This window comes from Trichophyton benhamiae (assembly GCF_000151125.1).
Source record: "Trichophyton benhamiae CBS 112371 chromosome Unknown contix01456_5.r1.exp, whole genome shotgun sequence".
Lineage (NCBI taxonomy): Eukaryota > Fungi > Ascomycota > Eurotiomycetes > Onygenales > Arthrodermataceae > Trichophyton > Trichophyton benhamiae.
In genome coordinates, this window is record NW_003315080.1 from 1319290 (window position 1) to 1331654 (window position 12365).

The window sequence follows — 12365 nt, forward strand, 5'->3', positions numbered from 1 at the left end:
GGAATATTCGACAAGCGCTTTTACTGGAGACAAAGGGATATCCATATCAAGAAGAGTACGAAGGCAAGGAAATAAAATGGTGCTCAGAGATTTCTCTATGGTATCGGAGGGGCAATAGACTTATAGTATGGGCGTTGAATAGTCATAATAGTGGATTTGGTATGGAAGGGGGGAGTAGGGTATACGGTTTCAGGTCGTGAAAACAGTAATGTGGTTAGTTCTTCGATGCAACAGTCGGGTGTTCCTCACTTTCGGCGCCCTTTCGTTTTAATCGTTTGCGGTCTGGAGATGGCGATAGTTTCTTCTTCGCCATCGCAGCTGGGCCCGTCGAAATTGCTTTCTCGTCTACCATGCGTGTTCAGGCCGGTCAGCATGGTTACTTTCCCAGGTTCCCCGGATAGGAATACTGCCTTTGCTCCCTTGATGGAAGTTCTGTTGGCTGTCTGGATGTGATCTGTCCCTACCTGGGGCTGTTTTTTGCGCCTCGTCATAGCTGGGAGGTAAGTCGGTCATTTCTACATCCGATCTGTCACCTGCACGTTCTCGGCCGGGTTTTGATTTTGAATTATCTGTCGCCGAGGTGGTCGGTGCCGGACGCTCCTCAACGTGACGACACACAGGTTTGGCCAGTCGTTCCTTTAACCCGTCGTTTAGATAAACAAGGAAGTAGGGGGTTGGCGGGTTCTTAACGTTGCGATCACTAAATATTTCTGCCGTGCTGTGGACCTCGGTTACTTCGGAATCGTTATACTTTCGCCATATCTTCTTTTCAAAGTCAAATATGTAAATGTAGTAGTGACCGAATTCCACGGATCCATGATGAATGAATACCGCATAGAGATGGTAGGGGAGAGACTTCATATCGTTGAACTGATTATCTATCAAATGGGCGAGTTGTTCCATCCGAGAATCAATGCCTATATGCTAAGTTAGTACTGCAGTGGAACGCGAAAAAAGTAACTGGAATTCCACTTACGAATGAGTTCCTTTCTTGTCATTACTTCCAAATTCGAAAGGTGTGTCAATACCCCTTCATCGATGTCTAGGGCATCATTTCCCATTTCAGGATCGTCCTTCATCAACATCAAGTCCTGGACTTTGTCACGGGCATCTTGAAAAAGGTCGGGAAGGGATTCCTAACGAGGAGAAGTTAGCCAACAGTTTTATATCCTAGTAGAGGGAGATAATACATTGTTGCTTAGTAGCTCCTCCCGCCGAACTTTTAACCCATTAAGCTCGTCGTTCCATGCCCACTTTTCTCGGCGTCGTTTATATAGACCCATATTATCATGTTCCGGGACGTCCATGTATCGGTCCATGTATATTGTTTCCTTTAGCTCTAAATGGTGAGTGGATTTGAAAGATGACTTCTTAACCTGATCGAACTGCACACGCTGCACTTGAATTTGTAGCACTGGTGGGATCTTGCTGATGGCTCCATACTGTTCTGCGTCCGCACCATCAACATGTACTTTTTGTCTATCAAAAGCACCGTCAATGGCAGAATAGATGTCTCTCGAGCCAGTGGCGACATCGACTTTGATATCTGACCAGAACTCGTTTTTAGAACGTATACCATTCATTGCAGTGATGTAAGATTTGGTCTGTCCATAGAACAGACTTGTATCAAAGAGTTAGTATGTTCATCAACTTAAAGCACTGAGAGCTATCACTTACTCCATGATCAAATCGATCTGATTCCCGTCTGCGTCGATCTTGGTTGGCTTAATTGCGCACTGAGCTTGGAAGAGCACGTTGTTGATAACTTCCGTGACATCTTGCTGCGCACCCAACTCAACTTCTTCTCGAATTAGCTGCTCGTTATCAACCCGTGGAGCAGGCCGTGGAGGAACTGGTGGTGGTCTGTTAGGGGCTACAATAGCCTCTGACACCGGGTGTTCAGGTGTAATACTGGTCTCGCTGGAGGATGAGGTGACTTCTTTTGTTTCAACAGTAGGCACCACAGTTTGGTCTGAAGCATTGCCAGACTCTAGCTCATTGGAAGCTCCTGTAGAAGGGGTGACGCCAACATCTTCTTTAGCCGACTCCTCCTTTTCTGGAGAGCTGCTACTCGGTGTAGACTTCTCTTCAGGGATTGGAGCTGGAGGACCGACAGGGCCCATGATGGGCATCCCATTAATCTCCCCTAACTCTGATGCCTTGTGAGTTGATAGAGATTTACGCCGAAACGCAGCTTCACTTGAGGAACTGAGCAACGTCAGCCTGGCAAGCTCTTGGGTCGGTGTTACGAACGCATCAGGGGAAGTAATCATGTCGTTGAACAGAGCTTTCAATTGCACAAGGACTATAATTGAAACAAAAGTTAGCTGCTGCATACAAGTGTCATCAAGGTCAGGAGGAACTAACATTTCTGTGAGCGTTGGATCTCTAAAAGAGATACTTTTCGCGATCCAACCTTTTTATTCCGAATCACCTCCTCATCAAGCTCAGTTTTATACCGGTCAAGATCCAGTACCATATTCCGGAAAGGCTGGATAGTAAAGTAAAATTGAAGCAAACTGTTCAGGTAACAAGTGTTGCCAATATTTCGAAGTCCGACCGGCCAGTCTAACAGCGCGCGGTTCGCTGGCGCGCTATCGTCAACCAGCATGCTACGGATAACCGCGCTGCCACTCTCCTCGGCAATAACAGCAAGTGCTTGTCGATATGTATCGATCTGCTCGGGAGCTTCCGAGCAACATACTGAGTATGCAGCTATTATAGCAGCATCATCTACCGATCTATCGGGGATCTGGAGCAAGCGGAATGCATCCCCAATATCCATTTGGGCAGAGGCGGCTTCACCTGTCTTGAGAAAATGTTGTAGGGCTTCAGACTTTCGGCTGTCTGCGATAAGTCGAACAGCTCGTTTAGCTACCTCTTTGCTGTCAGGACTATCGCTAATCTATTTTTGTTTTTAGATAATGGTTAGTAACAGAGTGTTTATAATAAGATATAGTTCAAGGAGACATACCTTTGCAGTATACATCGAAATCACGAAATCATCAGGGGTATCAGCATGGACTCCCAGGAATACCTCAGCTTGCTCAGCGGTCGTCACTCCTAGGACATGCATTAGCTTTATGCAAAGGGGGAAAAATTAACAAGAAGGAAAAGGAAGACACGCACTCTCTTCTGCAGCCGCCTTTATCTTTTCGCTCTTGCGGTAGTCGCCTATTCTCCAGAGATGTTTTCGTGGCTCCATATCATTTTGAGTATCTTCAAGCCGAGCATAAAACGATCCGATGATGGAATCATCGCTTAGAGCAAAGTCTCGGTAATAATCAAGGTTGAAATATGAGTAAGAATCAGGTACATCATCGTCGGCATACTTGCCGTTCGTTGTTTCTAACTCAACAAAATCGTTTATCGTCTTGCCGTCGACAGGGTCTCTCCAGTGTCCAATTGACCGTAAGCATCTGAAATGGTAGCTATTTCGTGACGGTATAATTCTGTTTTGCTGACGATAGGCTTCAATGATCAGTTCATTAGACATGTCGCTGACAGCCCCTAGATGTTCATAGAAGCTATACACTGGTTAGAGCAGGAATATTCATATACACGAAAGAAGGCAACATACGGAGCTTTTAATTGAGAGCTATTGGGGAAAGCGCGGGTTTTGGGATCTGTAAAAGGGCGTAAGCCGACGTTAAGTAAATAGGGATGGTGTGTTATACTGACAGTCTGTTGTACCAAGCAGCTGGTTAAACTGGCTTATAGAAGGCGTAAAAGCTATATTTGCCCCTTGGCCCTCTGTCTCATGTTGTGGCCGCTGGCTTATAAGCACCAGAAGCTCGAATGAGATGTTGTCCAAGAAGATATTTAACGGATCAGTGTATGGCTTTAGCGCTTTTGTATCGGGCCGCGGTGGTTCCCAGCGATCATTCTGCAAGGTAAAAAAAAAAAAACAGTCAGATATCATGCATTAAAGAGAAGAATAAGAGAAGTACGGAGGCGGGTCATGGAATGACATACTGCCAACTTAAAGCCCAGATATTCAAATAGTTGCTTGCAGGATTCTCCACCGGTGCCAAAGCAGACTGTGAATTTCTTGTTCATGATATTGATTGATCTGTTGCGCTGTTCATCATGCAAAGTATTGTCGATGTATGTCTTGAGATGCGTGAGGACGACCAACGGCGTTGGTCTGCCTATCCCTTCCAACCGTTGTGGTTCCAAGGCTAGGGCGTCGTCTACTCGTTTCTTCAAGATGTCTTCGTCCGTCAACAAGCTCACCCATTCCGGCTTGATAAGGGGTGTCCAAAGCTTCAGGTGAACTGTGGCAGAGCATTGGGTCTGCGTACAGCTGTAGACGTATACCTCTAGAGCTTGTCCCGGCGATTTGGGGACGGTCTTGAGCCTATCCGCCGACTCCTTGGGAAAGTAACAAAAGTGGTGCACGGTCCCTGGTCGACAGGCCAACTGTGTCTTGAAGACAACTGCAAACTCGAGATGAAGTCGACACTTCTGACATACCGACGAGACCTGGTATCTGGCGCCTGCAACACGCTGGCTGTCGTTCACCGGGAGCACTGACTGGTGAGGCTTTGTGATGAAGCGATGGACACAAGCGTTCGAGTCGGAGTAGTCCGGGTATGTAGACTTATCGTAGAATATAGGTGGCACGTCTTTCAGGATATTGAACTGCGGCCGAGTAGGGCTCGCTGGGTCATGGTGCAGGACATCCTGTATGAGCAGAGGAGCGGTTTTGCCTAGATTGCGCAGCACACGGGGGAGGAGGGCATTCAGGTTAGCGTCCGGGACTCTAGAAAGGCAGAAGATGCTGCGGACATACCCAGCTTGGCCGGTAAAGCCATATAAGCGTTTCTTCCAGCTCTCGCAAGCTGGTGGTGTGTCTGGCGTAGCTCGATATGGGGGGGTTTGTTCAGCCCGGTGTTTACCTATCTAGGAACCGTAGCAGACGAGCTTCTCAAGCGCAACTTTGGCGGCAGTATGTTGTTTCTTTCGACCAGCGAGAGGATCGACAGGCTCCGGGCAGCCTTTTAAAGCACGAGCGAGGGCGGCAGCAGTGCTGGTCGGGCGTGAAGGGAGCTTGCTGGCCTGGCGGGTAAATGAACCGGGCTTGACTGACTGGGCGCGGGGAGGTACAGCGGCAGCGGTGCGAGCAGCAAGCAAGCAGCAACGAGTGACGGTCGGGCAGGGCAGGACAAGCAGCGGCTCAGGGCATCGTCGGCGGCGCCAGTCATCAACCTAGAGAGTGAACAGAGGCACAATTCCATCAGCGAGCCGGCGTCGTCTCATCCTTCGTCGTCGTCGTCGTCGATTCTGCGTCGTCGTCGTCAAGTCCGCGCCAAGCCTCGTCCCAAAAGGGCAGAAAAACCAGCAACGCCAGCGACGAAACATCAAACGACGTCGAAAACTCGCCCGCAACCGCCAGACTCGCCCGCAAACGTCTCGCTCGTCCAGCAACGATGGCCGGCCAGCAGGAGGCTCCCGTGTATCACCCCCAGGATGCGCTCAAGCGCGCCATCAACACGACAATGGTCACCGGCGGCGTCGGTCTCTTCACCTCCGCCGTCCAGAATACCCTCCAGAAGCAGAACGTCGGCCCTTGGGGCGTCTTCACCAGGTCCGGCAGCACGATCTTCTTGTTCGGTACGTTGATTCAGCTGATGTGCTCCCATTGGATGATGAATTGATGCAAACTACGGCGGGTAAAGAGTGATGCTGATGTGTGTCTGTGTGTGTGCGAGTGTAGCTGCCATGGGAGGATCCTACGAGTTTGTCAAGACTGCCTCTGCCAACCTGCGGACAAAGGAAGACTACTGGAACTCGGTCTACGGAGGATTTGCTGCTGGTTCTCTTGTGGGATTCCGAGGTGAGTCCTTTTTGCCATCGTGTCTAGGACTTGCAGGGAGCATTGGGTTTTAACGTGTGTGTTTCCCTCTAGCTCGAACATTCCCGGCCATGATCGGATACGGAGTTGCACTTGCTACACTGCTGGGTGTTTTTGAGTACAGTGGAGGAAGCATAGCGGGCAAGATTGCCGACCCTAACGTCGATGAGTACGACCGAAGAACCGCCCTCAGGAAGAACTTCCGAAGTCCTGGCGAGGAGACAATTGCAGAGCTGGGTGAGCGAAGAGGTATGTCAGGCCCGCACCTCGTGGCTATTCTGCAGCTGTACCTGTCTATATCTCTGCAATTGATGATAGCTAACCGTCCGCAGGAATCGAGGCACCCGGATTCGCAGAGAGACGGCGAGAGCGGATAAAACAGAACTACGGGATCGATGTCCCCGTCACCCAAGCATCTGCCTCCCCGACTACTCCTCTCTCGTAGGATTAGAAGCACACAGCCCTGCACCGTTACATGTCCATATGTAGTATATTTCCGAGTCTAAACCAGTCGGCTCTTTCTTTCTCTCTTTCTTATTTTTTTTTTGTCCCTCTTACAATTACATCTAGACAGGAAATGTCAAGTCAAGTCAGCGTTTACTATACAGTGCCGCCACACCCTCCGCCTGCCCACCGGCCTCTCCACCGGCTCTGCGGCTTGTCATTCTCTCGCAAGGTCTCTCTATCCAGCAAACAGCATCCACCATCCCTGCCCTTCGCACCCGACTTTGATATCACATGACTGTACAGCCACGATCTGAAGTCTTCCGAGAACAAGAAAAGGAAAAGACAAAGGACAAAAAGACAAATGATGACGTTGGAAAGGTGGCTGTTCAGGCAAAGGTCAGGGACGAAGTGTTCATCGACACTGCTTGCTCCAGAGTAATGACACCAGATATCGTTCAGCCTCCCCAACCTTGCAAGAACCGAGATCAACGGGCGGCTGCGGTCTAGCTGGTAGATCTCGCACTGTGGCTGCTTGTAGCTGTAGCCGTCACTAGAGCATCAGGCCAGCAGCAGCAGCAAGCGGGAGTATAAGCAGCATCAACCGCCGTAGCGTAGGGGGTCACTTTGTAGCTACCACCGCATGTTTACCGTCTATCTATAATTCCATCTACTCCTTCATCGCCCTCCACGGCCTATCTGTCCCTCTTAAGCACTGCTTCTCGGAGTAAACAAAAAAGGAGGCCACCCACCATCTGGGCAAACGACGTCATCGCCTTCGGCTCTCTTCCACTTCTCCTTTCTCTTCCTTTTTTTTTTTTTTTTTTTTTTTTTTTTTTTTTTTTTTTTTTTTCTTCTTCCTCCGCCATCCTTCGCACTCCTTAAGAATCAGAAACAAACCACTAGAATAGCAGAGAGACAGAGAAACAGAGAAAGAAAACGTACCTCACAGCACCCTGCACCGTCGTCGTCTGCCAGAGTACCGTTTCAAGCTTGCCGCTGGCCTCGACCGCCTGTGTTGTTGGTTGCCCCTTGGACTCGCGGGGGTCAAGGATCGCTAAATAACGGCCATAACAAAGTCGCAGGATAACCACTCTACTATATACGAAGATATACCGAGACATACACAGGGATACACAGCGGTGCACAGCGGACCGCAAGCCGAAGTGACCTGCGGGCTCTCTCTCGCCGGCCAGAGACATCGCCGTCGCCGATGGCAAACAGACCTGGCAGCGCACCTCACGACACCGCCAGCTACACCATGGCCAGCTCCATGGCCAACGTCGACCATACACAGCTGAACACCGAGTACAACTCCATGGCCGGCTCGCGCCCTGCTTCGTACATTGCGAACTCGTCAATTGGGCCGTCAGACTTCCACGTCCGCAGCAACATCCCAGACGCGTCCCCTCTCAGCCAACAGCAGCAGCAGCAGCAGCAGCAACAGCAGCAACAGCAGGCGTCTGCTCCCCATCAGTCTCGGTTCCAGGAAGTGCTCTCAATCAGCAGACGAGGCTCCATGATGGACAGCGGCTCCGTCAGAGAAGGTCCTCGTACGGACTCTCCGGCTTCGACAGCAAATACAAACCCCATTTCGCTCCCGTCTCGGAGCTCGACGCTAAAGAAAAAACCGTCGCTTAGCAAGAAGGCGAGTTTGCGGCGGGGAGGCAGCCGCAAGAGCAGCCGGGCCGGCAGTGTGCGCAGCATGAACCTGGGCGAGAAAGAGAAGTATGGAGTTGCGCAGGATGAGGCCAACAGCGCATTCTTCGTCCCTATCCCAACCAGCGGGAACCCGACTGAAGTCCTCGCTGCTCGGTTTCAAGGTTAGTCTGCCTCGAAAGATAGTATAGAATACACAGATCTAACATGATACATAGCTTGGAGAAAGGTTCTAAAGGACCTGGTCGCATTCTTCCGCGATGTTCAGCGCTCATGTGAAACGCGTGCGAAGAGTCTCATCTCCGCTTCAAACGCTATAAATAATATAGCCATGCCACCAATGTTTTTAATCTCCGGTGGCATATCGGATGCGACGGAAATATTAAAGGACTATCATAAACAGGCATTGCATGAATCCAATAAAGCTAGAGAGATGGAGACTGAGATTATCATGCAGCTCAACGGACTACGGGCTGATCTGGGCCAGAAGATTAAGGAAATCAAGAACCTGTCCGGAGACTTTAAGAATACCGTTGATAAGGAGGTTGAGGTTACTCGCAAGGCCGTCAAGCACCTACATGAGGCACTTGGCCTGGTAGACAGTGATGCTGCTGCTACTTCGGGCAAGGGTGATCCGTTTCTTCTCCGGATGAACGTCGACAGGCAGCTGGAAAGACAGATTGAGGAGGAGAACTATCTACATCGAGTAAGTTTCAAAATTTCATGCTCGGGAACTTCTACTGCCGTACTGACAGAAAAACTTCCAGGCGTACCTAAACCTTGAAAGGTCTGGTCGAGAACTTGAATCAATCGTGGTTGGTGAAATACAGAAGTCATATAATGTATACGCCAGCATCCTGAAACGAGATGCCGATTCCGCTTATCATGCGGTTGAGAGGCTGAAGGAAGGACCTATATCTATCCCCAAGGACCATGAATGGCGTTATTTCATTGACCAGACTGACCAGATGGTCGATCCTGACCTGGATTTGAGAGATCTGGCAAATATAACATACCCTGGAAAGGACCACCCTGCTGCCGCAGAGGTCCGCGCTGGCATGCTGGAGAGGAAGAGCAAGTACTTGCGAAGCTATACTCCTGGGTGGTAAGTACCATGAAACCTGGTGTCGATAGACTGTTTATATATACTAATGATATCTCAAAAAGGTATGTTCTGTCACCGACTCATTTACATGAGTTCAAATCGGCAGATCGACTTGCATCCCAGCACCCTGTAATGTCCCTGTATCTCCCCGAGCAGAAGCTGGGATCCCACTCAACGCCTGAATCGTCATCCCACAAGTTCATGCTCAAGGGCCGTCAGACGGGATCGATGCACCGCGGACATGCTTGGGTGTTCCGTGCTGAATCCCATGAAACAATGCTAGCCTGGTACGACGACATCAAGGCCCTGACTGAAAAGACTGGCGCGGCAAGAGATGCATTTGTTCGAAGACATGCTCGCTCTTACAGCGGTGCCAGCTATCGAACCGCCTCAATTAGTAGTGACGGGGTTATGGACGAAGATGAAGCCGATAAGACTCCCTACTCGGCAGACCATTTGATGCAAAGGCAGCATTCCCCTACAAGCGAGGCAACCACTGCTACCGGCTCCCAATGGCGACGTCAGAGAAGTGTTGGTCGGTTCCCAAGCGATGTGCAGATTAACCAGCATCTAAACGCACCTCTCTCACCCGCCAGCTCTGAGAATCGCGACATCAGCAATACCGTGCCGATCTCAAACGCAGTCAACCACAACAATATCAACAATGAGCAGAGACAGAGCCAGCATTTCAACCAAGGTATAAATGATCTTCCGAGCCGGGCATCCATGGACAGTGAATCCAGGTCCAGCAGACCAATATTCGACAGACGTCGCTCGCAAGTCAAATATGAAGACTGGGCGCAACCACACCATCACCCCCGACCAATCACAATATCCTCCCAAGGTGGAGATGCTAGCCGCCTTGTACAACAAACTCCTTCTCCACTCTCGGAATCTCCCTTGCGCTACAGTCAGGGACCGCCGCTCGGGGACCTCACGGACCATGATCATCACCAGCCCGCACCAACATCCCACCCTCACACAACAAACCACGAAATTAAACCAGATGGCGTGAACGGAACCGCACATCCCCACCTGGACGGTGACGGAAGGGATATTGAGCCCATCGTCACCGACGGAGTAACCAACAACAGATCATCCCTTTACCCGACTTCACCCCTTGACCAACCCTTGAGTCGAACATCCATCGACCTGAAAGTTCCCGGCCAGTTCCCTCAAAGATCCTGATCCTGCCTTTCTATTAAAATTATTTTTACCTCTTCTGCTTTTGCTCTTGTTCTTGCTTTTCTGTTTCTGTCATCTTTTGACCCTTTGTGCCGTTCTGCATCGCATTGCTCAGCGATATACCTACTTTCGTTTGCATCTACATATACTCACATATATACTCTGGCTGCCACCGGCTGTCGAGAGGAAGAAACCTGAAAAATGGTCTTATTTCCTCTCTTTTGACATATTGCATGTACAACACTAACATGGTTGACTTTATATAACTGCATTCTTACTTTCTGGAAACTCAATGTCTGCCTAATATTCTATCATCTCACCTCTGCCCTAGAGGGGGGTGTTTCAGTAATATTAATACGTAGGCAAAATTACTCCGACCATGATAACTTTATAGATAAGGAAATTGATTTTTTTTTTTTTTTTCTTGGTAGGAATAATAGGATAGTACAAGTTGGTTAACACTGAAAAAAAAAGAGGGTAGATTCAAAGGAAAAACGAATCACTAGATCGGGGTCTGGAAGCTCGAGACACACATCTGACAGAGAAAGAAAGGAGATAAGGGTCGAATGAATCAAAAGATGTAAAGGAATGCAGATGACCTTTTTGTTGTAGCTGTTATCATCCAAAAGAAAAGTCAACCACCACGTCACCAGCGCCAGATTCTCAGTGTAATGTTAAATCGCGAGGATAATTTGAAGAACTAGCAGGGCTGTAAACTGAAACCTTCGTCCCCTTCTCTAAAATTCTCCACCACTAGCTCACTTGCTTCAGATCCGTTATCGTCTGCATCCACATACTGTTACATGATCTGATCCTGGGTAATAGGAGCAGCTTCACCAGAGCCGTTGAGGTCGGTGGTTCCTTGACCTGGGACCGGGCCCTGGCTCTGTCCTGGATTGACATACTTGACGAAGGACAGGCCAAGAGGGCGACCGCCGTATTGATAGCCGGTGAACTTGCCTAGTTACTGCGTTAATATATTGCAATGCAGACCGCGACACAAAAGATAATCTTACTAATTGCAGTTTCAGCATTATCTGCGGTGTCAAATTGGACGACACCGGTACCACGGGAGCGGCCGTTAGGCTCATACTGAATTTCGGCGCGCTCGACCTTTCCGATGGTAGAGAATAGTTCCACAAGGTCCTCGTTACAGGTTGACCATGGAAGCTAAATTGAAGGTTAGATTAAAGGAGATCTGAGATCTGATACGGAGGTGGGGGAGTTCCAGCTTACGTTGCGGACATATATCGAGACACCTCTCTCTCCACCATAGGTGGCATAATCGGTGAATGGGTTAGCAGGAATGGATGCAGCGGCTGTACCATCGTGTGCACTTCCAGGCCCAGAGAAGCCTGCGCCACCAAATCCTCCTCTACCACCTGCGCCTCCATAGCCTCCGAAACCCCCACGGGTCCCAAAGCCGCCGCCTCGACCACCGAATCCGCCGCGACCGCCAAAACCACCAAAACCCCCACGGCCAGGGAAGCCAGCAGAGCCGGCGTAACGATCTTCACGGACTTCGAGTGGACGGCCCTGCCATTCATATCCGTTGAACTGCTGGATGGCATTGCGGGCATCATCGGGACTTTCAAAGGCAACAATACCAGATCCCTTTGGACGGCCGGAAGCATCCATGTGGACATCTGCACGGACAACGGCACCTTGTTGGGCTGTAACTATGGTTAATATCTTCAAACTCTCACCCACATACATACCGATCAAAAAGGTGATGCCGTGGTTAAGGAACTCGTCATGACTTACTAGCTTGGCGGAAAAGATCCTTTAGATCCTGCCAGCCAACATTGTATGGAAGCTAGAAACCAATCAGCCATATCTCCCTCAAGAAAAATTCCATACCTTCTCAACCAATTATGGTATTCGGGGTATAGCATGATTGAAATGCGGAGCACGAATATAAAGTGGTATACAAACGTTAGCAACATAGATCTGGCGGCCACCACCACCAGGGCCACTACCAGGGCCACCAAATCCGCCCCGGCCACCTCCGAAGTCGCCGCGTTGAGGCGGGCCGGTAAAACGAGGTTCTGCCTCTCGGTCCTAGGAAATGATTAATACTAGAATAAACGGTGAACATAATAGTTTTCACTCACT

At 49.7% G+C, this 12365-nt stretch overlaps 5 protein-coding genes across 5 annotated transcripts; 3 read left to right on the plus strand and 2 right to left on the minus strand.

The window, feature by feature from the left end:
• Positions 1 to 214: 214 nt before the first annotated feature.
• On the minus strand, positions 215 to 5262 carry ARB_03476 (ubiquitin C-terminal hydrolase, putative; the record flags this gene model as incomplete). The annotated part of the gene is made up of 12 exons (XM_003010728.1): positions 215 to 345; positions 465 to 917; positions 977 to 1136; positions 1191 to 1620; positions 1678 to 2305; positions 2368 to 2905; positions 2975 to 3063; positions 3130 to 3510; positions 3682 to 3886; positions 3976 to 4856; positions 4914 to 5211; positions 5233 to 5262. The coding sequence occupies 12 exons, from the start codon at positions 5260 to 5262 to the stop codon at positions 215 to 217; spliced, it is 4224 nt and encodes a 1407-aa protein (XP_003010774.1).
• A 170-nt stretch (positions 5263 to 5432) lies between these two features.
• ARB_03477 (uncharacterized protein) lies at positions 5433 to 6234 on the plus strand (the record flags this gene model as incomplete). The annotated part of the gene is made up of 3 exons (XM_003010729.1): positions 5433 to 5616; positions 5720 to 5839; positions 5912 to 6234. 3 exons carry the CDS (start codon positions 5433 to 5435, stop codon positions 6232 to 6234), a joined length of 627 nt encoding a protein of 208 aa, XP_003010775.1.
• Positions 6235 to 6595: 361 nt separating this feature from the next.
• ARB_03478 (uncharacterized protein) lies at positions 6596 to 6811 on the plus strand (the record flags this gene model as incomplete). The annotated part of the gene is made up of 1 exon (XM_003010730.1): positions 6596 to 6811. The coding sequence occupies one exon, from the start codon at positions 6596 to 6598 to the stop codon at positions 6809 to 6811; it is 216 nt and encodes a 71-aa protein (XP_003010776.1).
• A 751-nt stretch (positions 6812 to 7562) lies between these two features.
• ARB_03479 (uncharacterized protein) lies at positions 7563 to 10253 on the plus strand (the record flags this gene model as incomplete). The annotated part of the gene is made up of 4 exons (XM_003010731.1): positions 7563 to 8124; positions 8179 to 8666; positions 8716 to 9065; positions 9128 to 10253. The coding sequence occupies 4 exons, from the start codon at positions 7563 to 7565 to the stop codon at positions 10251 to 10253; spliced, it is 2526 nt and encodes an 841-aa protein (XP_003010777.1).
• A 796-nt stretch (positions 10254 to 11049) lies between these two features.
• ARB_03480 (uncharacterized protein) lies at positions 11050 to 12145 on the minus strand (the record flags this gene model as incomplete). Its single annotated transcript, XM_003010732.1, has 4 exons — positions 11050 to 11210; positions 11267 to 11420; positions 11487 to 12033; positions 12111 to 12145. The coding sequence occupies 4 exons, from the start codon at positions 12143 to 12145 to the stop codon at positions 11050 to 11052; spliced, it is 897 nt and encodes a 298-aa protein (XP_003010778.1).
• Positions 12146 to 12365: the final 220 nt, after the last annotated feature.